This window comes from Lynx rufus, unplaced genomic scaffold (assembly GCF_022079265.1).
Source record: "Lynx rufus isolate CCGP_SWC_20201006 ecotype Redwood Valley unplaced genomic scaffold, mLynRuf1.p SCAF_6, whole genome shotgun sequence".
In the NCBI taxonomy this organism is placed as follows: domain Eukaryota; kingdom Metazoa; phylum Chordata; class Mammalia; order Carnivora; family Felidae; genus Lynx; species Lynx rufus.
In genome coordinates, this window is record NW_025814878.1 from 56558362 (window position 1) to 56586297 (window position 27936).

At 35.9% G+C, this 27936-nt stretch overlaps 1 protein-coding gene across 2 annotated transcripts in view; it reads left to right on the forward strand.

Annotated features, from left to right (window-relative positions):
• The window catches only part of USP45 (ubiquitin specific peptidase 45), a 74073-nt gene extending 46209 nt beyond the window's left edge, over nt 1-27864 (forward strand). The window contains exons 9-17 of one of the 2 annotated variants that reach the window (XM_047102486.1): nt 10854-10935; nt 13329-13420; nt 14675-14731; nt 15195-15338; nt 17343-18003; nt 19632-19729; nt 21362-21448; nt 23425-23578; nt 24170-27864. In XM_047102486.1, the coding sequence (XP_046958442.1) occupies nt 10854-10935; nt 13329-13420; nt 14675-14731; nt 15195-15338; nt 17343-18003; nt 19632-19729; nt 21362-21448; nt 23425-23578; nt 24170-24300 (1506 nt within the window). In that variant the 3' untranslated portion in view covers nt 24301-27864. Of the gene's footprint in view, nt 1-10853; nt 10936-13328; nt 13421-14674; nt 14732-15194; nt 15339-17342; nt 18004-19309; nt 19425-19631; nt 19730-21361; nt 21449-23424; nt 23579-24169 lie in introns of those variants that run through there. The other variant, XR_006966220.1, reaches the window with a different exon arrangement.
• The last annotated feature ends 72 nt before the right edge of the window (nt 27865-27936 follow it).

Consider the following 27936-nt stretch of genomic DNA (forward strand, 5'->3'; position numbering starts at 1 on the left):
GGGAAAAAGCTCTCCGTTTTTCCCCATTAAGGATGATATTAGCTGTAGGTTTTTCATATATGGCCTTTTTGATGTTGAGGTATATTCCCTCTAAGCCTACTTTGTTGAGGGTTTTTTGTCATGAATGGATGTTGTATTTTGTCAAAGGCTTTTTCTGCATCCATTGAAATGATTATATGGTTCCTATCCTTTGCTTGTTGATCTGATGTATCATGTTGACTGATTTGTGAATATTGAACCACCCTTGCAACCCAGAATAAATCCCACTTGATCATGATGAATGATTTTTTTAATGTATTGTTAGATTCGGTTTGCTAATATTTTGTTGAGGATTTTTGCATGTATGTTCATCAGAGATATTGACTTGTAGTTCTGTTTTTTTGTGGTGTCTTTGTCTGGTTTTGGTATCAGGGTAATGCTGGCTTCATAGAATGAATTTAGAAATTTTCCTTCCTTTTCTGTCTTTTGGAATAGTTTGAGAAAAAGAGGTATTAACTCTTTAAATGTTTGGCACAATTTGCCTGGGAAGTCATCTGGTCATGAACTTTTGTTTGTTGGGATTTTTTGATTACTGATTCAATTTCTTTGCTGGTTTTCTGTCTAAATTTTCTATTCCTCCCTGTTTCAGTTTGGTAGTTTATATGTTTCTAGGAATTTTTTTTTTTTTACCATTTTATTTAATTTACATCCAAATTAGTTAGCATATAGTGCAGCAATGATTTCAGGAGTAGATTTCTTAATGCCCCTTACCCATTTAGCCCATCCTCCTTCCTACAACCCCTCCAGTAACTCTCTGTTCTCTGTATTTAAGAGTCTCTTATGTTTTGTACTCCTCCTTGTTTTTATATTATTTTTTGCTTCCCTTCCCTTATGTTCACCTGTTTTTTACCTTAAAGTCCTCATATGAGTGAAGTCATATGATATTTGTCTTTCTCTGACTAGTTTCACTTAGCATGTTTCTAGGAATTTATTCATTTCTTCTAGGTTGACCAATTTTTTGGCATTTAGTTTTACATAATCTTTTATAATTGTATTTCTATGGTGTTGGTTGTTACTTCTCTCTCATTTATAATTTTATTTATTTGAGTCCTTTTCTATTTTCTTGATGAGTTTGGCTAGAGGTTTGTCAATTTTATTTTATTTTATTTTTGAAGATCTAGCTCTAGGTTTCGTTGATCTGTTCTTTTGTTTTTATAGTTTTATTTCTGCTCTAATCCTTAGTCTTTCCTTCTAGTGGTTTTAGTTTGTTGTTCTTTTCCTAGCTTCTTTAGGTAAACGGTTAGGTTGTTTATTTGAGATTTTTCTTGCTTCTTGAGGTAAGCCTATATTGCTGTAAACTTCCCTCTTAGAACTGCTTTTGCTGAATCCCAATAGTTTGACTGTTGTGATTTCTTTTTTATTTGTTTCTATGTACTTTTTTATTTCTTCTTTTATTTTCTGATTTAGTTTAGTAGCAGGGCATTTAGCCTTCAGGTATTTGTGGTCTTTCCGGATTTTTCTTGTGGTTGATTTCTAGTTTCATAGTGTTATGGTTAGAAAAGATGCATGGTATGACTTTGATCCTCTTGAATTAGTTGAGACTTGTTTTTTGGCCTAATACATGATCTGTTCTGGAGAGTGTTCCACGAGCACCTGAAAAGAATGTGTATTCTGCTGTTTTAGGATGGAATGTTCTGAATATATTGGTTAAATCCATCTGGCTCAGTGTGTCATTCAAAGCCATTGTTTCCTTGTTGATTTTTTTTGTTTTGATGATCTGTCTGTTGATATAAGTGGGGTGTTAAAGTCCCCTACTATTATTGTGTTGTTACCAATTAGTTCCTGTATGTTTGTTATTAACTGTTGTTTTTGTTTTTGTTTTTAATTTTTTAACCTTTACTTCTTTTTGAGAGACAGAGACAGTCTGAGCAGGAGAGGGACAGAGGGAGAGGGTGAGATAGAATCTGAAGCAGGCTCCAAGCTCTGAGCTTTCAGCACAAAGCCTGATGCAGGGCTTGAACTCAGGAACTGTGAGATCATGCCCTGAGCTGAAGTTGGATCCTTAAGTGACTGAGCCACCCAGGCATCCCTGTTATTAACTGTTTTATGTGTGTGGGTGCTTTCATATGGGTGCATAAGTATTTATAATTGTTATATTTTCTTATTGGATTGTCCCCTTTATGACTAGATAGTGTGCTTCTTTGTCTTTTGTCATAGTCTCTGTTTTAAAGTCTATTTTGTCCAATTTAAGTATTGCTACCCTGGCTTTCTTTTGACATCCATTTGCATGATAAATATTTCTCCATCTCCTCACTTTGAATCTGTAGGTGTCTTTTGGTCTGAAATGAGTCTCCTATAGGTAGTGTATAGATGGGTCTTGTTTTTTATATCCGTCCTATCATCCTATGTCTTTTGATTGGAGTGTTTAGTGCACTTACATTCAAAGTAATTATTGATAGATATGTATTTATTCCCATTGTATTACTTGTTTTGTGGTTGTTTGTGAAGATTTTCTCTGATCCTTTGTCTTTCTCGTTTTTATGGTTTGCTGGTTTTCTTTAGTGATGTATTTATTTAGTGATATGATTTAGTGATATGATTTCTTTCTCTTTATTCTTTGCATATTTATTAGTGGTTTTTGATTCACTTAGGTTTGTATATTATATCTTCTGTGTATAGCAGTCTATATGAAATACGTGGTAGTTTAAATTTGAACTCATTCTTTACTCCTTTTCTCTCCACATTTTAGGTATATGATGTCATATTTTACATCCTTTTATTTTATGAGTTCCTTGACTGACTTTTTACAGAAATACTCATTTTTACTGCTTTTGTGTTTCCTAACTTCATAGTGTCACTTTTGGTCTCTCCTTTCCACTCAGAGAGCTCACTTTAATATTTCTTGCAAAGCTGGTTTATTGGTCACAAACTCCTTTAGTTTTTATTTGTCTGGGAGGCTCTTTATCTCTTCTTCTATTCTGAATGATAGCCTTGCTGGATATAGTATACTTGGCTGCAGATTTTGTCCCATTCAGCATCTTGAATATATCACACTACTCCCTTCTGGCTTGGAAAGTGTCTGCTAAAAAAATCTCCTGATGGCCTTGTGGGGTTTCCCTTGTATGTAAAGGTCTTCTTTTCATCCTGCTGCTTTAAAAATTTTTTCTTTATCACTATATTTTGCCAATTTAATTACAGTATGTCTTGGTGTTGGCCTGCTTTTGTTCGTTTTTTGGAGCTTCTCTACTTCTTGTATCTGGATTCCCCAGATTAGGGAAGTTTTTAGCTATTATTTCTTCAAATAAATATTCTGCCCTCTTTTCTCTCTCTCCTTCTTCTGCGACTCCTGTAATACGAATATTATGACATTAGATGGAGTCACTGAGTTCCCCAAATCTCTTATTTTGCATAATTCTTTTTTTCTCCTCTTTTGTTCAGCTTGATTACTTTCCATTACTCTGTCTTCTAGGTCATTAATTCATTCTTTTGCTTCTTCCAGCCTGCTGTACTTTGCATCAAGTCTATTTCTAATCTCGTTTATTGCACTGTTCATCTCTGATTGGTTCTTTTTAATCTCTGTGTTAGGGGTCTCACTGATGTCTTCCACTTTTTACTCAAGTCCAGTGAATATCCTTATGATCATTGCTTTAGATACTCCATCAGGCATGTTACTTATGTCTGTTTTACTTTGATCTTTGGCCATGGCCTTGTCCTGTTCTTTCATTGGCACAAATTTCTCTATCTTCTCATTTTGTCTGAGTCTCTGGGCCTGTTTTCTCTGTGTTAAGAAAATAAGCTGTGTTCCCTGTTCAATGGCCTAATGAAGAGGCAGTCTGGCAGTGCCCTGCCCCATAATGTCCCCTGTTCCCTAGGGCCTGACACTTTAGTGAACATCTCCAGTGTGTGCTGCATGCAGTCTACTGTTGGGTCCTGGCTGCTTTATCCTTCAGGCCAGTCATCTGCAGAGGTGCTCTGTGTCTGTTGTGGGCAGTGTTTGGTCTCTGATCTGAAATGTGGCAAGTTTTTTTTAATAGTTTATTTTTTTAGTAATCTTTACACCCAATGTGGGGCCCAAACTTAAAACCCCAAGATCAGGAGTCACATGCCCTTCCACCTGAGCCAGCCAGGTGTCTTTCGAATGTGGTGAGTTTTAACTAGGTGTGCTCTGGTCAGAGACCAGGGCTGAGACCTGTCGCCACCGCCGCCAGAATTGAGGCCCTGCAAAAATCCCACATGGAGAACTGTGTGTGGGCAGGGATTGGGCTGGTCTTCTGGCAAAGGGGGCCCATGGCCCTGGGAGTAAGGCAAATGTGACTGAGAAGGGCAGTTCCAACAGAGCATGGGGAAGCAGGGGTTGGTGTGAGCAAGTTAGGTAGTGAGTGTCAGTGCTATCCTGGCTCCTGCAGGTGGCCCTTAACCTTTGCTGAGAAGTGGGGGAGGAAATTGTACCTGCCAGTTCCTTTGTCCCTGGAGGGGTCTCTCTGTGAATGCTGTCTCTCTAGGATGCATTTGGAGATGAGCAAATAACCTCCCCACTGTGTGCCCAGGTGCTCTTCAGATCGCTGTTTCGCTGTATGTCCATGTGATGTCTGCCTGCTTTCTCTCCAAGAGCAGCTTAGTGACCTCTCAGCTCTATCCCAACCAAGTCTTCTGACCTTTAAAATTCTAGGTTTAAGCCCCACTTGTTGCCAGAATTCACAAAATTCGGGCTTTCATGCTTTCCAAGCCATTTGCTATGAGGATTCGTTTTCCCCATGTGCTCCCCTGTGCGCTAGTCTCTCCCCCTTCTCTGGGACTACAGCTACCTTCCCACTGCAGTGGCCATGATTTGTTTCTCTCCTAAACCAGGTCTCTGCACTTCTACCTTCTTCACTATGGCCTCTTCTCTACCTTTAGTTGTGGAGTTCGTTCTGCCAGTCTTCCGGTTGATTTCTGGGGCATGTAGGATGATTTGATAGTTATCTAGTTGTATTCGTGGGCTAAGGTGAGCCTCGGGTCCACCTACTCCACACCATCTCCCCCTCCTGGATCTACTTTATGTGTTTTGATTATGAGCCCTATTGTCTTCTATTTAGAGTTATGTTTTTTGTCACCTCTCTGAGATTGTGATCTCCTCAAGGAATGATACTGTATATATCTCTGTATCCCATGTTCCTTGCACACAGTAGGTGCCCAGTGATTTGTTTGTTAAATAAGTTGTCTGTACTTATCCTTGAAATGGATAATTTCTGTTGAGAATTTGAATTGGGGAAAAAAACAGTTTCTTAAATAAGTTATACTACCTTGTTTCTTGGAGATTTACAGTTATTTTGAATATGTTATAATTTGAATGAACTGATAAATTGATAGGATAATACATTGTGTTTTACCTATAATTTGTTTTAAAAAAATCAATTAAGAGATTTACAATTAAGTTTTGAGGACATTAGCACAATGCTCCTGAGCTTGATACTTCATCATATTTTTTTAGATTTAGAAACTGATGCCAAGAATGGGCGGATTCGAACTTAAGTCTTTCTGACTACCAAACAAATTCTAATTCTATACAGTACTGCTTATTAAAGCATAGTTGTAATGCTTAATCATCAGTGACCAGTATAAATAATACATTTTTAGCCTTGCTGTTTATTCATTTATTTTTAATTTTTTAAAGTTTATTATTTTTGAGAGACAGAGAGTGCATGAGTAAGGGAGGGGGCAGAGAGAGAGAGAGAGAGAGAGAGAGAGAGAAAGAGAAAGAGAATCTTAAGCAGGCTCTGTGCTGTCGGCACAGAGCGCAGTGTGGGGCTTGAACTCACAAACTGTGAGGACCTGAGCCAAAATCAAGAGTCAGACGCTTAACTGACTAAGCCACCCAGGCACTCCTAAGCTTGCTATTTAAAATTTAACCATAATTATTTCACCATTTGAAGTAGTATTAAATGTGATTCAGTAACTATGGTATATGGACATTCTTGTTGAAGGAGTTGATAGAAGGTAGCAAGGTGGGGAGAGATACAGACAGAAATTTGTATCATGAATGATAAATGCATATTGATGCTTCTGAACCTATAGATGTATAGGAGTTACTTTAACATTAATTCAGACTATCAATTTCTAAAATGATTTTTTTTTCCACTATGATTTGCAAGGATATGTTTACTACATGGTCGTGGATCATTGTAAATGGAATTAGAAATCAGCTCTCTACATTGTTTGTCTGTTGATATTACAAATAAAGGTATAAAATCTATCCCTGTTATTTTTTTTATTTCACTTCTATTGATGGCATTCTTTGCTATAATTAAGTTATTGTTCTGTCATAATGGTGCATCGGGATTCACAATATCTTAAAGACTGGCAGTACAGTGGGAAACGTTGCTTTTTGAAAGCTCTTATCTTCCTTCCTCTATTTGAGGGTTTCAGATGGCGTGGCAGAATTAAAATGTCATGTCTGTGGATTTATTCAGTCCTGTAAGCAAGGACAGTCGTGCCAGTCGCTTACAGTGAGTACCCGAGCGGGAGCTGCATTGTCTGGCCTGGGAACCCCCCAGGTGTTTGTCGTGCCACTGTGGTAGTTCATCACTGCTGTGTGTTTTTTGATTGAAGAAAGGCTACAGCATTATGTCTGCCACCAGAATCTTTTAGTAATGATTAAAAACTACTGACCTCCTTTCAGCATGTTTCATTAAAGTTTTTTTTTTTCTTATGACTCTAAAGTTGAGAGATATAACATGCTCCTGCCAAATAGAGTGCTAAAGGGGGTTATTGGTGCAAAAATTTAAATTTTTCATGGGCAAAACAAATAAAAGCAAATTTACTACAAGAACTTCTTTTATAGGCAGTCTTTTCCCCTTAGAAATACATGCTTCTTCACTTGCTTGAATTTGAGCTATCACCAAATTAATGCTATTACGTTTTTATTCTCAAAGATATACCACTAATACATTATTGGCTAGGATTATTTTAAAGGCAGAATATCTCCGCTGACTTAAACTATGAGTGTTTTGCATTCTTATTTTTGAAAGACGTTTACGGTGGAGATTTGAAATGGTTGAACCTTGACATTGCTAATTGATTATTGTGCTGCAGTTGTTAGCAGTGCCCTGGCCAAAGTCTTCTTTTTTTAATCCTAAGTGGTTCAAAGCACAACTTTTAACAATGAGAGGCTGTAAATGGACCTAAACCCATTTGTTTTATTCAACTTGATGAATTACTTATTAACTCCTTTAACAGTTTAGAGAATATAAATTTGTGGCTAATAGGGGCGCCTGGGTGGCGCAGTCGGTTAAGCGTCCGACTTCAGCCAGGTCACGATCTCGCGGTCCGTGAGTTCGAGCCCCGCGTCGGGCTCTGTGCTGACGGCTCAGAGCCTGGAGCCTGTTTCCGATTCTGTGTCTCCCTCTCTCTCTGCCCCTCCCCCATTCATGCTCTGTCTCTCTCTGTCCCAAAAATAAATAAACGTTGAAAAAAAAAATTAAAAAAAAAAAAATTTGTGGCTAAGATACAATAAAAAGCAAATGTCTAATTATTTAAAAGTTAATAATGTAAACAACCTCATTGTTTTTATTTTTTAAGAGTTTGATGTTAGAGCTTACATTTTAGAAAATGGTAAAGGCTCATTAAATCATATTGAAAGTCATATTTGAATTACTAAAATATTGAAATTATAAAATAAATTTATAGACATAATTTGAGTTAGCTTTATCTTTACTAGCTAGAGAGGCTTTTTAATTTTTTTTTTTAACATTTATTTATTTTTGAGACAGAGAGACAGAGCATGAACAGGGGAGGGTCAGAGAGAGGGAGACACAGAATCTGAAACAGGCTCCAGGCTCTGAGCTGTCAGCACAGAGCCCGACGTGGGGCTCGAACTCACGGACCGCGAGATCATGACCTGAGCCGCTTAACCAACTGAGCCACCCAGGCGCCCCTAGAGAGGCTTTTTATAGGTGAACATGGTATTTATTGAAATTTATTTAAGTCCATCCTCCTGAGAATGGAATTCACACAATTTGCTTATTTTAGTTCAAAAAATTCTTTTTTGAAGGTATAAAAGTCAACATTAGCTCAGATAATATCTGAATTACATCAATTTTCGAATGTATTGAGTCTGGATTGGAGCTTATCTCAATATTTATAGCTTCTGGGACACATGTTTTCTTTTGTTTTTCTTCATGTGTATTTCAAGACAGTATGATGTATGGATTGCTGTATGTTTACTTTTATTCCCTACTTTGTATATATTTAAGTTTTTGAATCTTGCATCAACTTTTAAAATATACTTGAAGAGAATACAAAATTCTCTTCACAGGCCAGTTAATAAACAAAACTCAGTTTCACAATAATTTGGGGAAGGTGTTAAAAGCTTACCATGAAATGTATCCTACATACAGAAGAATGTACACAGATGTATTTACAGTTTAAAACATAATTGAAAGAAAATTCATTTACCATTAGCACTCCTCCTCACCACCACACCCAGAGTTTTAAAAACCAGAATGTTTTTTAGTACCATAGAAGCTACCTGTTCCTTGTTTTCAAACATGGCTTCCTCATCAGAGGTAACCACTTTTTTTACTTTTATGGTAATCATTTCACTGCCTTTTCTTATAATTTTGACAGCTACCTATGTACGCTTGAACAACAGATAGCTTAGCTTTGCATAACTGGGTAGCAAGCACAAACCTATTGCCATTATTGGATGAAGGCTGCCAAAAGAAGTGGGATTGAGAGAGAGAGAGTTTGGAACTTAGTTTGACTTTGGCTTCCCAGAATTTCTAAGAGCTCTTTCTGGGGAAGTCAATGGGCAAGATCATGAATGTATTCTGAGCCACGCTTGTCAAAGTCAAAGCAACTGGCAGAGATATAGGAGAGACCAGGTGCTAGATGTCTTCCAGAAAGGTTAGAGGCTGCTCTGTATTTTCTGTGTCTGAGTTCGTCATGGCCCACCTCTTTGCTCTCAGGAATAGGTCAGAGCAGAACAACTCTGGGGGTAGTGTGTATCCTCTGCTGATCCACAGAACAGCACGGGGTGGAGAATAAGGACATTCGCAGCTCATTCCCCATGTATTCTGTTCTCAGACTTGAAGCATGGTGCAATAGCCGAGGGGATCTTGATGTTGACAATATGTCTGTCTTCCTAAGTCTCATGGCTTCTGTTTGGATTTGTTGTCTTCCACACTTGATGTATAAGCATAATTCTAGAATTCTGTCTAACCGTGCTCCTGTGAATTCTCTTGCCTCTCTTGTTTGTTTATTTATTTTGGGTGAGAGAGAGAGAGAGTGAGTGCAAGCGGGGTAGAATGGCAGAGAGAGAATCCCAGTCTCAGAGCCATCAGCACGGAGCCTGTCATGGGGCTCCATCCTACAACAAAATCACGAGTCTGCTGCTTAACCAACTGAGTCCCCCAGGCACCCCTCTCTTGCCTCTCTTATGTGTTGGCCCTGTTGTTGCCTGTGAGGTTTGTTGTCTTTCTTGTTTATGCTCTCGTTTGGTGGTGGTGTGTGTGTGTTTTTCTCCTTTTTTTTTTTTAAGTTTATTTATTTACTTTGAGACAGAGACTGAGAGAGTGAGCACACAAGCAGGGGAGGGGTGGAGACAGAGGAAGAGAGAATCCCAAGCAGCTTCATGCTGTCAATGTGGAGCCTGATGTGGGGCTCAATAGCACAAACCATGAGATCATGACCTGAGCCGAGGCCAAGAGTTGGACGCTCAACCGACTGTGCCACTCTCCTTTCTGTATTTAAAAGGTGTTCAGTTTTTTCCAAATTTGTGAGTTGGCTGCTTAATCCATTTGTTATTCTTTTTAATTGATTTAAGTATTTAAGTCTGTGAATTTTCTTCTGAACAGTGGAAAGTATCTGGATTCTGATATGTAATATTTTTATTCTCTGGTAAGTCTGCAGTTTGAATTTCGTTTCTCTTTGATATAATGATTTTTTAAATAGCAGAATTAGGTATCATTTTCATGCCAGGAAGTCCAGGTCAAACAGTGGCTTCAAATATGAAAACCTATGATTAAGACTTTACTTAAAAAAAAAAAAATCTTCTGAAGGATAATTAACCAGCTTTCCTCTCATCGTACTTTTAATTTTTTTTTTTTTAATGTTTAATTATTTTTGAGAGAGAGAAAGAAACAGAGCGTGAGCAGGGGAGGGGTAGAGAGAAAGGAAGACACAGAATCCAAAGCAGGCCCCAGGCTCCGAGCTGTCAGCACAGAGTCCAAGCAGGGCTCAAACCCACAAACCATGAGATCATGACCTGAGCCGAAGTCGGACACTTAACCACCTGAGCCACTCAGGCGCCCCTCCCCATACTTTTAAAATGTGAATTAGAGAAGATTAAATTCATATGCTGAGTAGGGACATAATTAGCGTAAAAGATAATTTATTAGCTCAAATAAATCTTTATTCTTGGAATCTGGTTTTATTTCATTCTGAGAGTTCTCTGTGACATTGGATCTTTCCTTAAACATACACAGAGATATGGAAACATAAATGTTGCCATTTCCTAAGAGCTGCTAAAGACTTTAATACTAATAATCATTATTGACAACTGAATTCAAATAAAATGATAACTAATCAAGATCTGAGGTAATTTTGCTGTGGAGATTATTTGATGTTCTGGACTTTGCTCATATAGGTATATAAATAAAATAATATACATGAATGTCATAGTGACCAGTTTAATAGCTTCTTATATGTTAAGAGTTTCTTCAATAGATAAGAAATTTCACGTAGTCTCTTTGTTACTTTTGTCCTGATTAAAATGATACATCATTTTAGGTATGGAGTGGTGGAGTGGGAAAAAGAAAGGAAAAGAGGGAAAACTTACTCCTAACCTATAAGAGTATGTTTAAGTATAGATTATTAAATTCTTATTTGTTTTATAGAGAATACAAGCTGGCATCCTAAAAGCATTTAACAACCCAACTACTAAAACTGCTGATGATGATACTAAAAAAAAGGTCAAAGGTATGTCAATTTTTTTACTGTTAAAACTTTCTCCCTGAAGAAAAATTTAAGTTTCTTTTTAGGGGAAAGAGAACTGAGCATTATGTGAAGTAATTCTATAAAGTAGTGGCCTTAAAAGAGAGTGTACTCACTCCAGTGTCTGTGAGATAGTCTAGTGGGTCATAGAAAGAAAATGTTAGAATGCATCCATGTGAACTTTAAAAACTAAAACTAATGATCAGATGTATAGATTGGCACTGATGACCTTATTTGAGGTATCCTAAGGGAGACTTGAAAGGTGGTTGAAAGTAGCAAACTCACTTGGAAGTTCACTTTCATCATATTGTATCATTTTGCAGTTGACCTATGCTTGCATTAAGTGGATTTGTAGATATTACATAGTTTTAACTGGTCAAAATGCATAAGTGTTCCAAAGATTCCTGCAAGGAATCCATTTATTGAAGAGAATACTGACTCAAGCATACAAGTCCACTTTACTTCTAGTGTCGACTCTTCATCAGCCAAAGTATTAGCAAAACCAGTGATTATCTAACCAAAGCTAATCATTTAATTATCAGTATTTAAGTGTGGGCTTATATGTCATGTTACAAGCAATTTGTCCTAACTGTATATTCTGCCTTCAGATATTAACTAATGGTATTATTAAGTCATCATTTTTAGAAGATGTTGAAAAATATTATTTGTATTTTGTTGATTCTCTATTCTAACTTCTATTTTTTGTAGTAGTATTTGTACATAGTGCATGTCTATAATTCATAAATATACACACATTGTGATTGTACATGCCCAAACTGTGTGCAGTTAGGGTTCAAGATTTGTTTTTTAATTGAAGTATAGTTGACACACAATGTTACATTAGTTTCACGTGGAACGTTCAAGATTTTTTAACGTGGATTCTCAAGTATGCTTTGGTTTTGTTTGTTTGTTTGTTTGAGATAGTGCCATCTAGTGCATGTTGAGAATAACTGCTCAGTTTTTCTTTCCATTTGTATAATCTTTTCCATTTTCTTTTTTTTTTTTAATTTTTTTTTTTAACATTTATTTATTTTTGAGACAGAGAGAGACAGAGCATGAACAGGGGAGGGGTAGAGAGAGAGGGAGACACAGAATCTGAAACAGGCTCCAGGCTCTGAGCTGTCAGCACAGAGCCCAATGCGGGGCTCGAACTCACGGACCGTGAGATCATGACCTGAGCCGAAGTCGGACGCTTAACCGACCAAGCCACCCAGGCGCCTCTCCATTTTCAATCCCCTGTACAATTTTTTCTTTCTTTCTTTTTTAAATGGTTTTATTTATTTTTGAGAGAAAGAGAGCCTGAGCGGGGTAGGGGTAGAGAGAGGGAGAGAGAAGATCTGAAGCAGGCTCTGTGCTGAGAGCAGAGAGCCTGATTGAGGGCTTAGCTCATGAACTATGAGATCATGACCTAAGCTGAAGTCAGACACTTAACTGACGAAGCCACCCAGGTGCCCCCTTTGTACAGTTTTCTTAATGAATCATCTTAGTTTACCATAACTTCTAAATGGTTATCATATTAATAAATGTTTATTGATATATCTAGCTATAAGTTGACTCTGTCATTCAGTGCTTCAAATAATGTTTTAAAATGATTTTAAACGTTTGTATGAAATTTGAAGTTAGACATCCAAAAAGGATAGAAGTTTGAAAGAGGAGTGAGGCTTGTTAATATATTTTTTCATCATGATTAACTATGGAGAGTTTCAAACTTCTATTAAAGTAGAGAGAATAGTATGATGAAACCTCATATACCCATCACCCTCCCTCTTAAACTATATTGAATGTGTGGTATATTATGTTTTATCTATGTTCTCCCAACCCCTGATTATTTTGAAGGAAATCATAGGCATAATTTTCTTTGATTAATGAATATTTCCCAAACGGAATAATTTTATCTTTTTTTATATATAACTGAGCAGTTTATATATATAACAGTTATTAATTGCCGAGGTTAATTCTTTACACTATGCTGTGTTTACTTGTCTACTGTATCGTTTCCATAGTTATGGTCCAGGCGTTTGTAACCCTGAACGCATAATCTTCTTTCTCATCCTCTGTCTACCTCTATGTTAGGCAGAGGCTTTAAAGGGCTTAATGGGAACAGTTGAGGTATGGTATGAACACTGGTTATTGCTTTACTTGTTTTGCCTCAAATTTAACAATAGTTTATTATTTCTTGGAGACTATGATAGTCAAATTTTTCTCTATAGAATTGTAAAGGAGAAAGACATTATAACATCATACAGTAAATATATTACTAATGTGATGCTGGTCATCTGTCTTATTCAGATGTCTTTTGAATCAACAGAAAAAAAAGCATGTTACATTGTTAGGTTGGTGGTTGACATTTTTTGCATTAAAAAGTATTATTTTTGCAGCATATGGAAGAGAAGGTGTGAAAATGAACTTCATAGATCGGATCTTTATTGGTGAATTAACTAGCACAGTCATGTGTGAAGAATGTGCAAATGTAGGTGCTTTGGAATTCACTTCAACATGGAATAGATTACAATCATATAATTTTTATTGTTCTCTTTCACATATAATCATCAGCATTTATTTTTATTTGTGACAGATGACTACATAACAGTTTTTGAAAGTCTTTACAATATATCCTTCACTCCCAGAAAGGAACATAATTTATAATTTTTTTTAAGTGTTATTTTTCCTCTTGATAAACCTGTGAAGTTCTTTTAGCCTGTTTGAATGTCTTGGAACGCGAATGTCTTGGAACGCGTTAGCTACTTGTTTGCATTACAATGAAAGAGAAACTTCTGGGAAGGGAGTAACTATGTTATATAACTGTGCATTACACTAAACTGTAATTCTAATAGAAATAATGCAATAACGTAACAGGGAGATGTACCACATTTTATTTAAAATTTACGTTTATATAACTTGTTGAAATTTTTTTTAAAGTAAGCGCTCATATTTGAATTTAATGATCATTTTTATTTTGAATGCCATCTGTACTTTAACAACAACTTTAAACACATAAAAGTTTTTATGGGTTTTCAATTACTTGATAACAAATATGTCTGAAAGCATATGGTTTAGAGTATGTTAGGTGTAAACTTTTGTTACATTTTGATCATAAAATAGTTTTCCTGTCTCAGATAATGGGGTACTTTTCTTTTCTCTCTAGTCTTATAAAATCAGTATTATATGTTACATCTCCTTCTAGCCTGTCATATTGAAGCACAGAATTTGTCAACATGATATTACTTACATTTCTAGTATATTCAGCATAGAAGTTGATTTCTCTATCACAAACTAGAGAGTGTTTTTAAACAGAATTATCCTAAAAAATCTACAAAATGCAGTCAAGCTCTCTGGCTTTTTTCTTCATGGCTTAATTTTTTTTCTTTTAAATGTTTGTATTTGATTTGTGTTATGGCACAATTTCACCAAAAATATGTGTATATCTTTAGTTAATCAGTTTTATTAAACACAGTTTACTTTGAAGTTACTTTAAATATTATAGGTTAGTCATATTGGCAATATTATAAAATTCAACTGAATTGCATTTATTGAAGTGTTGGGGTATCTTGTTTTGACTAACAATATGTGCTGCTATGCCCAATTAAATCACAGTTTATTTCAGGGATGTTTTTTAACTTGAAATTATATTGCCTGGGAAGTTTGAGTCTTTAAAGACTTTATAAAAACTACATTGTCTGTATTAGAATTCTAACCGAATGTCTCAATATGTTTTCTTTTTAAGATCTCCACAGTGAAAGATCCTTTTATTGATATTTCACTTCCTATAATAGAAGAAAGGGTAAGGAGAAAACAACTTACTAATGAGTCTTTGGTAGAGAGCATGTATTCATTCATATATTTAGACATTTGTTGGGGCACGTGGCTGGCCGTAGGGCATGTGACCCTCGATCTTGGGGTTGTGACTTCAAGCCCCACATTGGTTGTAGAGTTTATTTAAAGATAAAATCTTTAAAAGAAAAAAAAAAGACATTTGTTGAGCATATTATCACATTATCTGAGAGTCATTTTTTATATATAATAATGGAGTTCACATAGTACATTTGATACTAAGGTTTGTGTATTTATGCATGAAATATGATATATAGTTCTTATTCTCAAAGAATTCAAACCAATATGTTTTATATTTTGAGAATTAATGTTAAGGAAATTATTTCAAATGAGTTAGAAACTTTAAAAAGTAGTTGATATCCAGACTTTATTTGCTAAAGAAGTTTTGTGTTATGTACATGGCATCTATATAGGTTTCAAAACCTGTACTTTTGGGAAGAATGAATAAATGTAGAAGTTTACAGGCAACAGATACTGGTCAGTACAGTGACACTGTTACTATAGAAAATGTTCAGCAACCCAGAGCCACCAAGAACCAGTCTTCATCTAAAGATAAGGTAAGATTATATGCATTTATGAGACATCTATTTTTAAAACTTTTCCATAAGAACAGTTTCAAAAATATACAAAAGTAGACAAGATAGTATAATAAACTTCCATGTACCTATTTCCCAGATTCATAGTTCTCAAATCATGGCTAATCATGTCTGCATATATACCACATTCTCACCCTCTCCATCTCCAATTATTTTGAAATAATACCCATATAGTGTATACTTCAACATATATCTCTAAAAGATGAATACTATCTTGGGGGGGCGCCTGGGTGCCTCAGTCGGGGAGGCATCTGACTCATGGTTTTGGCTCTGGTCATGATCTCTCAGTTTGTGAGTTTGAGCCCCACATTGGGTTCCATGCTGACAGTGCAGAGCCTGCTTGGGATTCTCTCTCTCCCTTTCTCTTTGCCCCTTCCCTGCTCACTCTCTCTGTATCTGTCTCAAAAATAAATAAATAAACTTAAAAAAACATGAATACTATTTTTAAAGATGTACTTGCAGTACATTATCGTATCTAAAAATATTAGTAATTTCTTAATAGTACCGACATCCAGTCATTATTTAAATGTCTGCAGTTGTCTCATAAAATACTTCATTTTGTTTTTGCTTTTTAAGGTGTGCTTTAATTTAGGATCTAAAAAAATATCTATAGATTGCAGTTGATTGCCATCTCTTAATCGCATGTCTCTGAGGTCCCTTTTAATTATAGATTTCCCCCTCCTTTTTTCCCTTGCTTTGCAATATATTTGTGGAAGAAATCGGGTCTTTTTTTTTTCTTTTTTCTTTTTTAGCAGTTTCTCACATTCCCACATTCAATAGTAATTTGTTTTGCTATTGCATTCCCATGGTTTTAACAGGTTCCTCTGTTTCCTTTATTTCCTCTCTAAGGCATTTTTATCTAAAGGCCTAATTAGGCTCAAGTTTTATTGTTTATTTGATTTTTGGCAAGAAAAAATTTAACTGGTGGTGTATCCTTCCATCAAGAAGATGAACATATAGGTTCCCTGAGTGGCTCAGTTGGTTAAGCCTCCAACTTCAGCTCAGCTGTCATGATCTCACAGTTCGTGTGTTCAAGCCCTGCATCAGGCCCTGTGCTGACAGCTCAGAGCTTGGAGCCTGCTTTGGATTCTGTGTCTCCCTCTCTCCCTGCCCCTCCACTGCTCACGCTCTCTCTCTCGAAAATGAATAAACATTAAAAAAAATTAAAAAATATATTTAAAAAAAAGAAGATGTACATTATGTTTGAAGTGTAATCTTTGATGTCACCAGTCACCAATCACCATTGTCTAGATCCTCTATTTTACCAGGAACATATCTGGTTGTTGAATTATCTCCTAAAAATTTATTTATTATTACATGCTTTTTATTTATTTTTGAGATAGCGTGAGCAGAAGAGGGACAGAGAGAGGGGGGTTAGAGGATCTGAAGCATGCTCCATGATGACAGTAGAGAGCCCGACATGGGGCTTAAACTCACAAACTACAAGGTCATGACTTGAGCCAAAGTCTTGATGTTTAACTGACTGAGCCACTCAGGCTCCCCTACCTCATAAAAATATAAAGAAATCAATCTAAATTTGCACTTCATTTTTTTAAAAAACTTTTTTAATGCAATATGATTTGTACTAACTCGGCAAATTGATATATTATCACATTTAGGTTTTTCTGTTAGAAGACTCTTGAAGTGGCAAGACTACAGAGAGTATATACAAAGGTTTATAATAAAAAAGCCTCCCTCACAGCCCTGTTCTACAAAAGTTCTGTTTCTTTCTCCACAGATAAGTAACTGCTATTGTGGGCTTCTTATATAAGGATGCATTTCTAAATTAGAACGATTTGTTATTGTATCTTTTATCGATTGTAGTTCAGGTAGATTTAGGAAATGGATTTCAGAGGTACGAGAAAAAGTATCTGATAATTGCGGAAGGCATAAATAAGACTTACTGGCATTTATTTTCAGTAAGGTCACAAGATTCTTTTCTCTGAAAACACTGTCAACTTACAGAATCAACTAGTTCACGGCAGAAAATGTGTAAGAAAATTACCATCTGGAGAAGATAGAGTGGCCGTCATATGCCGAGAATATGAAAACCCTGGGATGAGTGGAGATTCCTCAGTGTGTGCAGGCGTCGTGAGTACTGAGGCAGCTCTGGCCGAAAGCCCTACTGATGGCAGCGAAAAAGAAGCCAGCCCTTCCGAAAGTAGTGCTGATGCTGACAGTGAGGCTTCAGAATCGGAAAGTACTTCTCAGCAGGCTGTCCTGTTGAGGTCTAGAAGTGGATGCTGTGCGCACAAAAATGGACCCCTTCCCCAGCGGCCACTCACCAAGGAGACTGGCAGTGGTGACGAGGGAGTGGCTGAAGCTATTTCTGAACTGTATTTGAGCAGCACTGTAACTGGAGATAGAGATCTTGACAGAGAAAATAAGCCACCCGATGTTCCAAATAATTTGTGTTCATCACAGGAGAAGCATGTGTTGTCTCCTAGCCCCCAAAAGGCTTTTCTTTCCCTTTCTCAGAGCTATATAACTACTTCTAAAGAATGCTCAGTTCAGTCCTGTCTCTACCAGTTTACATCTATGGAATTACTAATGGGGAATAACAAGCTTCTATGTGAGAATTGTACTGAAAAGAAACAGAAGTACCAAAAGGAAACCATTTCTGCAGGTAAATATTTAGGTTTTTGTTTTTCTTAGTATTCATGGGTTATATGATAGTCAGTGACTATCATCCCAAATAAAGGTGGGTTATAGATCCCAAATAAAGGAAACTAAGAAACTTGTCTCCATACTTAAGTTTCTTGGAGGCGGGGATTCTTTTTCATAGTCGTACCTCAGCACTGAAGACTGTGACTGGACTTCTAAATAGATTTTTGTTGAAATAAATTGGACAGGAAGTACCCATCTCTGCCTTGAAAAATGCAAATCCATAGAATCTCATTTCAGGGGACTGGCTCTCTGAAATCTTTCCGGAAAAAATTTCCCTAGAACAGACAGTTGTATCACTAGTGAGATTAATGTGCTTTACAAATCACACCAATCTAGTATGGAGTCCTATCATAAGATATGAATTTGATGATTTTAAGTAATTGTATGTTACAAAGCTAGCAATAGATGTGTTTAGTTGATGAGAGAAAAGTGGAAAAAGACTTGTCAAATAATTTTTTAGTGCATCTCTAGCCATGATTAAATGGAGAGAATACTCTGATTCTTAGTGACTAGTCTGTTTCAAAATGCAGGTTTTATAATTACTCAGGGATGGTGAGGCCAACAGATCCGGAGACAGTTGCCACTGAAGAGATAGTTTGTTACGTACAGTTCTGAAGAGGAGCGAGCACACTAAGCTGTGGCAGGCAGGCCCCATGGGGAAATAGCAGGGTGGTCAGGAGGCGGAAGGAGCGAGAGAAGACATGGACAACAGCCTTTATTGTAGTTTCCAAGGAGGGTATTGGAATCAGCAAGGTAGGATCTACAGGCTTAGAACTGATTGACTAGTTTTCAATAATTTCAGTGGGCTCTGGGGCATTGGAGCTGTCTCCACTTATGTAGTACTTGGCCCTAGTGTGATTAGGCCAGGTGGATAGTGGCCTAGAGTATCAGAGCCCAATAAAGGAGGTGGTTGGGTATGGGCTTTGGATTGGTTTGTATGAAAGGTACTCTTACATTGTTTATTATGTCTAGGAATTCTCTAGCTCTGTCGGAATCCTTCCCTCTGGTGTCAGCAAGGCCCCACGTGTCAAAGTATCAGAATAAAGACATGCTTAATACACTAATAATTAAAGAAATGTCTAGATGGGAGAAGGAAGAAGTACCAATTTATGTTAATCCACGTTAAATATGCTGTTGGCCGTATTCAAATCCTATCCCAAGTACTGTCTAACAACCTCTTACTGAAATGCCCTGTGGTTCCCATGATATGTGATCTCCTTTTTCTGCAATGAGTAATGACCCTTTTTTTTTTTTTTTAACTCTAGGTGTGTTTTTGGTGGTCTTTGGCTGGAGGGCTTTGACATAAGTCACTACTAGTCCATCTGCTTCCCAGCTCCCCAAATTTTGTTGCAAGTGTCACTTCCCCTATCTTTTGTCCTTGTAAGTGTGTGCTTTTAAAAAAAAAATCCCTTTTGTTTAAGTGGAGTTCTGGAAAGGAATATGGAGATATGCTGTAACCAGAGTCTAATTTCTTTTTTCATGTTTTCAAAATTATGGTAGGATGCTCCTTTATAAATGTTTACTATATTATATGGTACATGATGTATAAAATGGAATTTTATAAATAAATTATTATATTTTATACAGAAAAGAAAGCAGAAGGGGTTTATACTAATGCCAGGAAGCAATTGCTCATTTCTGCTATTCCAGCAAACCTAATTCTCCATCTTAAAAGATTCCATCAGGTAAAAGACCCTATAGTAGCACTGTAGTAATTTTATCATATGTTTCCCAGAGCCCTTCTACATCATGTAAATTGTTATCAAGGATTAGACAGTAATTTATTTAGTTCAAAATTTGTCATATGGGATTTACCTGCTTTTTCAGTGATAATAGTTTACAAGACTTTTCTAATTAAAATTGTTTAATTCATAATACTGTATTTGGCAGTTTATGTGGTAGGAAGCTAAGGGAGTGTGTGTGTGTGTGTGTGTGAGAGAGAGAGAGAGAGAGAGAGAGAGAGGGAGAGAATGAAAAATAGGATTTATTAAGAATCATTAGAAGCAGGGAAATAGCCACGTACACATAGCTCTCTGAACTCTCATGATCCTAATGGTAGGGGTGAGTGGGCTTGGACTAAATGCAAAAAGGACTGCAAGGCAGATCTCACCTCTGTAGGGACTCTGTAGTGAGAGGGAGCCTAAATCTTTTAATGTGTCAGGTTTTTCTCTGTAAGTTTTAATCCAATGCCTTGTCTTGTTTTGTTTTGCATTTGATATAATGATTTTAAAGTTTCTCTGAAAGAATAAATAAGTTAAAATGCAAAACAGTTTAGGAAAAGTTAGAATGGGTAGTTTTTTTGATATCAATTTAAAAATGAAACTATGGTAATTAAAACGGTATGGTCAAAATTGTCAAATAAAACATGAGTACTATTTAAAGCTTTTTTGTTATGGTAAAGGAAGAATCTCAAATCAGTTGGGAAGCAGGTGGATTATTTCTTTTAAGTTTATTTGTAAGTAATCTCTACACCCAGTATGGGGCTCGAACTCACGACCCGGAAATTAAGAGTCACATGCTCTTCCGACTGAACCAGCCAGGCACCCCGGGGGGGGGGGTGGATTATTCAATAACGGATTTAGGGAAAATAGCTGAAATAAAAATATAAAGCTTCCCTCTATACCATATATCAATACTATTTTCAGATAAATATTTAACTGTATAAAACAAATCATCAGAAGACCAGAAGAAAACTTAAATGAATATTAACCTGACCCCTGGGTGGATGATTTTCTAAGTATGAAACCCGTGAAAAAAATCTCAAGGGAAAAGATTAGGAGCTTTGATTATGTATCTGCAACATTTCAGGTGGTCTACAGGTGGGCAGGAAGAAATTTTTCTCTACACCCCCATCTATATCCACTGAAAGATTAAATTCTTGATTTTCTACAGCCAGGATTGTAGAAACTCGGGGGAAATGAAATGTCCATGGAGAACACAAGCAGGTGTATCATGTCTCATTGTATCAGAATGCCTTTAATGAAGAGTATCTATGTGCAGTTACTCTGTGTGAGCAAGATAGAGGCATGTCAGATCTTAGACGCTAATTTCATGATATACCACAGTTATTTTATATTTGGTATTTGCATCTCAATTTAGGAACTTACAGAAAGAATTCATGCCCTCAAAAGGAAGTATTTATAGACTAGTGACTAGTCCAAAACTGATCTATAGGTCTTGGACTATTCATTAGTCAAGTTTTCATAGCTATTAAAAAAACTGACTTCTAGCATTCCTCTTTTGGTTTTATTAACAAATAGTGATGTAGATGAATTAAGTTTGTTGCATTAAAAAATTGTTCTTTTGGTCTTTTTAAGGCTGGCTTGAATCTTCGAAAAGTAAACAGACATGTCGATTTTCCACTTATTCTTGATTTGGCACCATTCTGTTCTGCTACTTGTAAGGTTAGTATGTTATTAAGATGTTTAATTGACTTGCAAATAATATGCTTAAAATTATTAGGCCATTCTTTCCTCCCTTCCTCCCTTTTTATTCGTGGCCTAATGTATTAGTTTAATTGTTCCATAATTGGCTACTGAAAGCCACTTCAAGTTGGCTCCTCGTTTGACGTGACTCTGGTGGTTTCTCTCTAAATGATTATGCTGCCAACTGGAATATATTATTCACTTGTTGAATTTTTAAATTTTCATTTTAGGGATTGCTTTTAAATTTTAACTTAAATTAAAAAAAATTTTTTTAATCATTACATAAAATACATAATTCCAAAGTCAGATCAATGTATAAAACAAGGTAAATTCAAACAAGGATAGCTTTTCTCCATGTTCATTCCACTTGTTTCTTCCCTCTCTTTATAGATAACCATTTAAAAATTATTTATTCTTCCGTAATTTTTAAAAATATAAGCAGATAGGTATGTATATGTGCACCTTCAGTCTTAAATAATCACAGCTTATGATATGTGTCCTTTTCTCTACCTTATTATTATTTTTTTTAATGAGTATTCCCAAATAGTCTGGGACCTAGCTTTAACATTTATTTATTTTTTGAGAGAGAAATAGAGACAGAGAGAGGTACAGCATGAGCAGGAAAGGGGCAGAGAGAGAGAGGAAGACACATAATCTGAAGCAGGCTCCAGGCTCTGAGCTGTCAGTACAGAGCCTGATGCGGGGCTCGAACTCAGAAACTGTGAGATCATGACCTGAGCCGAAGTCAGACACTTAACTGACCCACCCAAGTGCCCTTTTCTACCTTATTAACATATCCCGGAGATTATTTCATAGCAGTTTTTTGAGATAGTCTGCATTGCATTTTTCAAGCAACGTAGCACTGTTGTGTCACTGCATCATAATTTATTCAGCCGGTCCCCAATTTAATGGGGACCCATTTATTTGGGTTTATTCTAGTTTACTTTTATTTAAGTCTTTGTTTGAAAGAGAGAGCAAGGGGAGGGGCAGAAAGAGAGGAGAGAATCCCAAGCAGGCTTCACACTGTCAGTGAGCCCGAACCCAAGGCCAGGCTCGATCTCACCAACTGTGAGATCATGACCTGAGGTGAAATCAAGAGTCCGATGCTTAACTGACTGAGCCACCCAGGAGTCCCCCAGTTTATTTTTAATCGAAGTGTAGTTGACATACAATATTACATTATTTTCAGGTATATAATTTAGTGGTTCAACTTTACAAAGTGATCACAATAAATCTAGCTACCTTCTGTCACCGTACAAAGTTGTTATCGTGTTATTAACTATATTCCCTATACTGTGCATTATATCCTCATGTCTCCGGTTTTGTTTTGTTTTGTTTTGTTTTAAAGGCAAATATCTTTTTAGAGAGCGAGTGAGCAGGGGAGAGGGGCAGAGGGAGAGAGAGAATCTTAAGCAGCCTCCCTGCTGAGCTAGCATGGAGCCCAACATGGGGCTTGATCCCAAAACAGTGAGATCATGACCTGAGCTGAAATCAAGTTGGGTGCTTAACCGACTGAGCCATCCAGGTGCTCTTCCAGTTTTTTGGTATTACAAATATTCCTGCAGTTAATAGTCAAAATAATGATTAGTCAGTAACATATCTTTTTATGTTTTTCCTACATGCTTGTGAGATAGAAACCTTTAAGAGGACTGATAAATCCAAGAGTAATGCCTTTGTGATTTCACTAGATTACAGGAAATACATCTGCATAGAGGTTGTACCCCTTTGCGTTCCACATGCAATGTGTATGAGAGCTCTTTTCCTCACAGCCCAGCCAACAGAGAATGTTGTCAGACTTTTGCATTTTGCCAATCTAATACATGTGGAAACATATCTCTTTGTAGTTTTAACAATGCATTTTCCTAAGTTTAAGCAGGATATACATTTGACTTAATTTTCCTTTTTATAATATTTCACTAGATATTACTAATTTCAGTTTTTTCTTTGTCTAAAAGAATGTAAATGTGGGAGATAAAGTTCTCTATGGTCTCTATGGCGTAGTGGAACACAGTGGCTCAATGAGAGGAGGTCACTACACGGCTTATGTGAAAGTGAGAGCACCCTCCAGGAAATTATTGGAGCATATCACTGGAAAGAAAAATGTACCTGGTATGCCATCCTAAGTTTACGTTGTTCTTAAAAACAAATGAATTTTATTCTTTGTTTCATGGATTACCTCCAGTGGATTCGCTTTGTTAAAGTTAGGTGAGGAATATCTTTAACAGTACTTAGATAATCTTACAGAACTTTAAATATCCTAAGACTGTACCCTTCTTCAGGGTGTTAAGTCATTGTGTGTAGTGGCATTTTATTTAACACAACACAACACCAAAAGATTTTGAAGACCTACCAGGTCCTCAGAATAGAGTTGGGGTTGAAAATTTGCAGGCTTTGCTTATGGATCAGCAAACTTTCTTTGTTTTGTTTTGTTTTTTCTTTCTTTCTATTTCAGTGAGAATGATTCTTTTCCTTGAGCAAATAAATATCTAAAAGTTTAATATTTCACTAGATATTTAAAGTGAAGTGATACTATATTAATACTTTGAAAGTTCATTTTGGAAGATGTTTAACACAAGAAGAAACGTACACAATAAGATCTAGCGTTAGGTAAATACAGTTTGTGTGATGAATGTGTTGTTGTTTAGAATGTAGAACAAAAACATACTTATTGTAAAATGATACTTCTTTTTGTTTCGTTAGATTTGAAAGAACCTGACAGTGAATCGGCAGACCAATGGGTCCATGTTAGTGACACTTACGTGCAAGTGGTTCCAGAATCAAGAGCACTTAGTGCACAAGCATACCTTCTTTTTTATGAAAGAATATTATAATTATTTGTTAACAATTAATGGTAATGATTATTTAGATCACTTTTGTTCAAATGCTGCAATGATAACATAATATGCAATGTGCCTTTGTAGTCTTTTCTGTAGGATTAGCATGTCCCTCAAATGCCCTTGGAGATTTTTACCATTTCTGGCAAATCCTTTTAAAGTAAATTAAATTTACTCAGTGCTTTCATATGTATATTCTTAAAATAAATGTGAACACATGTTTTTAAAGAAAAATTTGTCCTGGAAAAAAACCAGAATCTGCAGTATTAGAGGAAACCCCCTTATAATGTGGCTTATTACTCTGAGAATTCAGAAATAATGCTGGCCAATCAAATTGTTCCTTAAAACAGTGTTTACCAAATGTTAGTCACATACCATTTCATCTGTATGTACTGTTTACTGGTTATTTTTAACCTTATTATTTAGCGTTACATTTTTAAACATAGCCTTGTTTTGAGCGTATTCCACATTCTATGTGCTAGTTTTGTTTTTTCTAATAAGCATTCAAATAAATACATAACTACTGAAGAAAAATTGTTCATTCATGTAGCACTCCACTGAAAATCACCTCAGGGCTGTCGAGCCGTGAATGTATACCACTATGTGGGAAACATTGCTATAACATACACTTACACAGTAGGCATAGTGACCTTGTCTTATTTTATGTGGTTCAACCATTTAAAGATCCCACAGTAGCTTCAGTAATAGGGGTTTACAAATAAATTCTTGATTAGCTTATTGAAAATATTGAAAGATATCAACATATTATTTGCAGCCTATTCATGATGGAGTTAAGGAAAATTTGCATATAATTAGCCAAGGTCAAAATGTAATTGATCATTGTAACATGCAGAATTGGTAAATAGAAGTTTTTAATCCATATGGGATCATTGGATGCTTTTGAAATATAAATTACCAAATTATATTTGTAAATGATAGAGAATTACATTGTCATTATACTTGACAGGGGAATATAATACATTTTCTAGTTCTGTAGGTCAGTAAGTATTAATCGTGGTGTTGGGTTTGAGATACTTTTCTTTGTCTTCAACAAACATCATTAATAAATTCAAGTGAGGTTAGCTTTTATTGTAATGGGGTATAAAGTTGGCATTTCAGATTTTAAATAAATAATAGCAAAAATGTGGTGGTTCACCCTCCACCCCAGAATACAAGTTATTAAGCTGTCAAAACTTGGCATGAAAATATTACTATTACTTATTAGACTTAAGATTTTAAAAAGTAATGGCCACTCGGGTCTGACATTACTGAATCAAAATACATAACTGCATGGTTCAAGCATCCTAATTATTAGTGCCAACAAATCATACTACGGGCAGCTACTGGCTAAGTGCCTAGTTCTAGTTCACTCTCCTCTTGGGAAGGAAGGATAGGAATAGTAGCTGTAGATTATGTGTGGAAATATTTAACCAAGCCTCTGCCCCTTCTTAACATTTAAGTATATAGAACATTATCAAGTTCACCGGTGCTGCCTTTTCATATGTAAATGAGTGGAACTGTGATTAGTGTTAAAGATGGTAATAATATACAAAACTCAGAGCTTAAAAATGTCATTGCACAAATTCTATTTTTTGGGCATTGAAATTCCAGTAGTAGTATTTTCTTGATTTTTAACTTGAAATGATGGAGAAATATAGCTTTATGAATTAATCTGCAAACTTAGGTTGTGTCCTGTAAAAATCAGTTTATACTGTCTAAATTAAACAGAGTTTTATGTTTAATCGTAATCCGTTAACATTGAAGTTTTCAGTACCAGAGCAGTGAATTTTTTTGTGGAAAATATGTGTTAAATCTCTTTATTCAAGTTAGCCATACTGGTAATGACAATTACTATCCCTTCCCCCAAAAGTAAAGATACCATTATGAGGCATATGTTTTCCATTAGGTGGTCACTAGCTTCTTGTTTCATTGATAGAGAGATAGACAAGAGAAAAGGAGAGAAAGAAAGAAGGAAAGAAAGATAGAAAGGAAGAGAAAAGGATAGGAAAGAAACAAGAGCATTCTTTTTTGTTGCTTGTTGGTTTCATCCCTTACATAGCCGAGTCAGAGATGGTAAATGATAGCCGAGGGCAAGAATCAGGGAAAGTGCCTTGTCCTCTTTTTGTTAATAGGATGCCAGGAAATGCACCAGTGCTGTATTTATCAAAGAGGAGACCTATTGAGCTTTATTCTGAGTACCAGTAAAGACTGACTTTTCATTGAGATACATTGTAGCTTCAGAATATTACCTGGGTACTCAGGTGCTGTAGTAGTTTTTATGCTTAACTTCACGTTTAATCATTAAGTAGGTATTTTTTGAACACCTGCTATGGATCAGGCACTGTGCTGACACTATTTTAACGTTTTAAAATGGAGAGGCCTCTGTATGTTTTAGACATTATTCCAGAAGTAACATGCAAAGACGATACTTTATTTTCATTTCATGGTAAAAGCGCTAAGTCTGAAACCTATTTTTTTATGGCCTAGAGTTCATGAATATTTTTCAGGGTCTTCTGGTAACCAAATAAATTTTATTTTGATACCTAAGAATTTCCTAAAGACAGATTTGTAATAGAGAAAGTATGTTAAGTTACACATGGGCCTACATGTTTATTCTGAAGATTCTGAATGCACATCTGCAGGGTTACTGAATTGTAAAGCTACTGTAATAACAGTAGTTTCTAGATGACCTCAGGACACCATACAAATAAGTGAGAAATGTTTACAGAGTCTCAAAACAACTACCATAGTGTTTGGCCAAATGAGTGTCAGATGTAAAACAGAAATTTCATTAGCTCTATTTAGAAAATGGTTTACAGGGTATGTCTAACCCCAGTTTCCCCTGGTTTTTCCTGCTTAAAATGGTAAAATTTTGATTATGTGCCAATTATGTGAATATTTTTGATGTAACCAAATATATGTCTGTATTTAAGATTTTGTTATTTAATGTTTTAAAACAGATGTGAAAACCCACCTTTCTGGGTGGCAGGAAGAGTAGTAGTTGGTGTCAGTCCTAAGAGTAGTTGATTCCTGTTTTCTTGTTTTGAATGTTCCAACAAAACTTACCAAATATGACAGCTCTTAGCTCACATGTGTGATGAAGTTAGCCAGTAATTTTAAACAATAGCTGAATAAAATTTCCTGAAGATTAAGCTGTAGAATGTATCACCTTCATCTAATTTTTATAGTACAAAATAACATTCTGCCTACTTTTTCTAAATTCATATTCATGACTTGCCTGCATGCTACCTGATCAAATAAGCCTAAACTAAATACGTTATGTGCAATAAAATTGAGCCTTTAGATATTATCTAGTGCATTAAGAAAGACTATTTTTAGATATGAAAATATTTTGGTTCATGTAGAAATCAATTCAAATTTGTTTAAAAGATAGTTGGCTATATTTTTAATTTTGAGTAATGCTGGTTATATAGCATTCCTAGTGTTTTATCTATACTTTTTTTTGCGGTGTTTTTAGAAAATAACTATGTAACTTATTGAGCATTATTTTGATGTTACTTTATAAAAATGCATAATAAATATTAAATTCTTTATGTTTCACAATTGGTCCTGGAGTTTTTGCAGTGCACATTATCGATAAAATTTTATTTATCAGCAGTGTATTTGCTAACT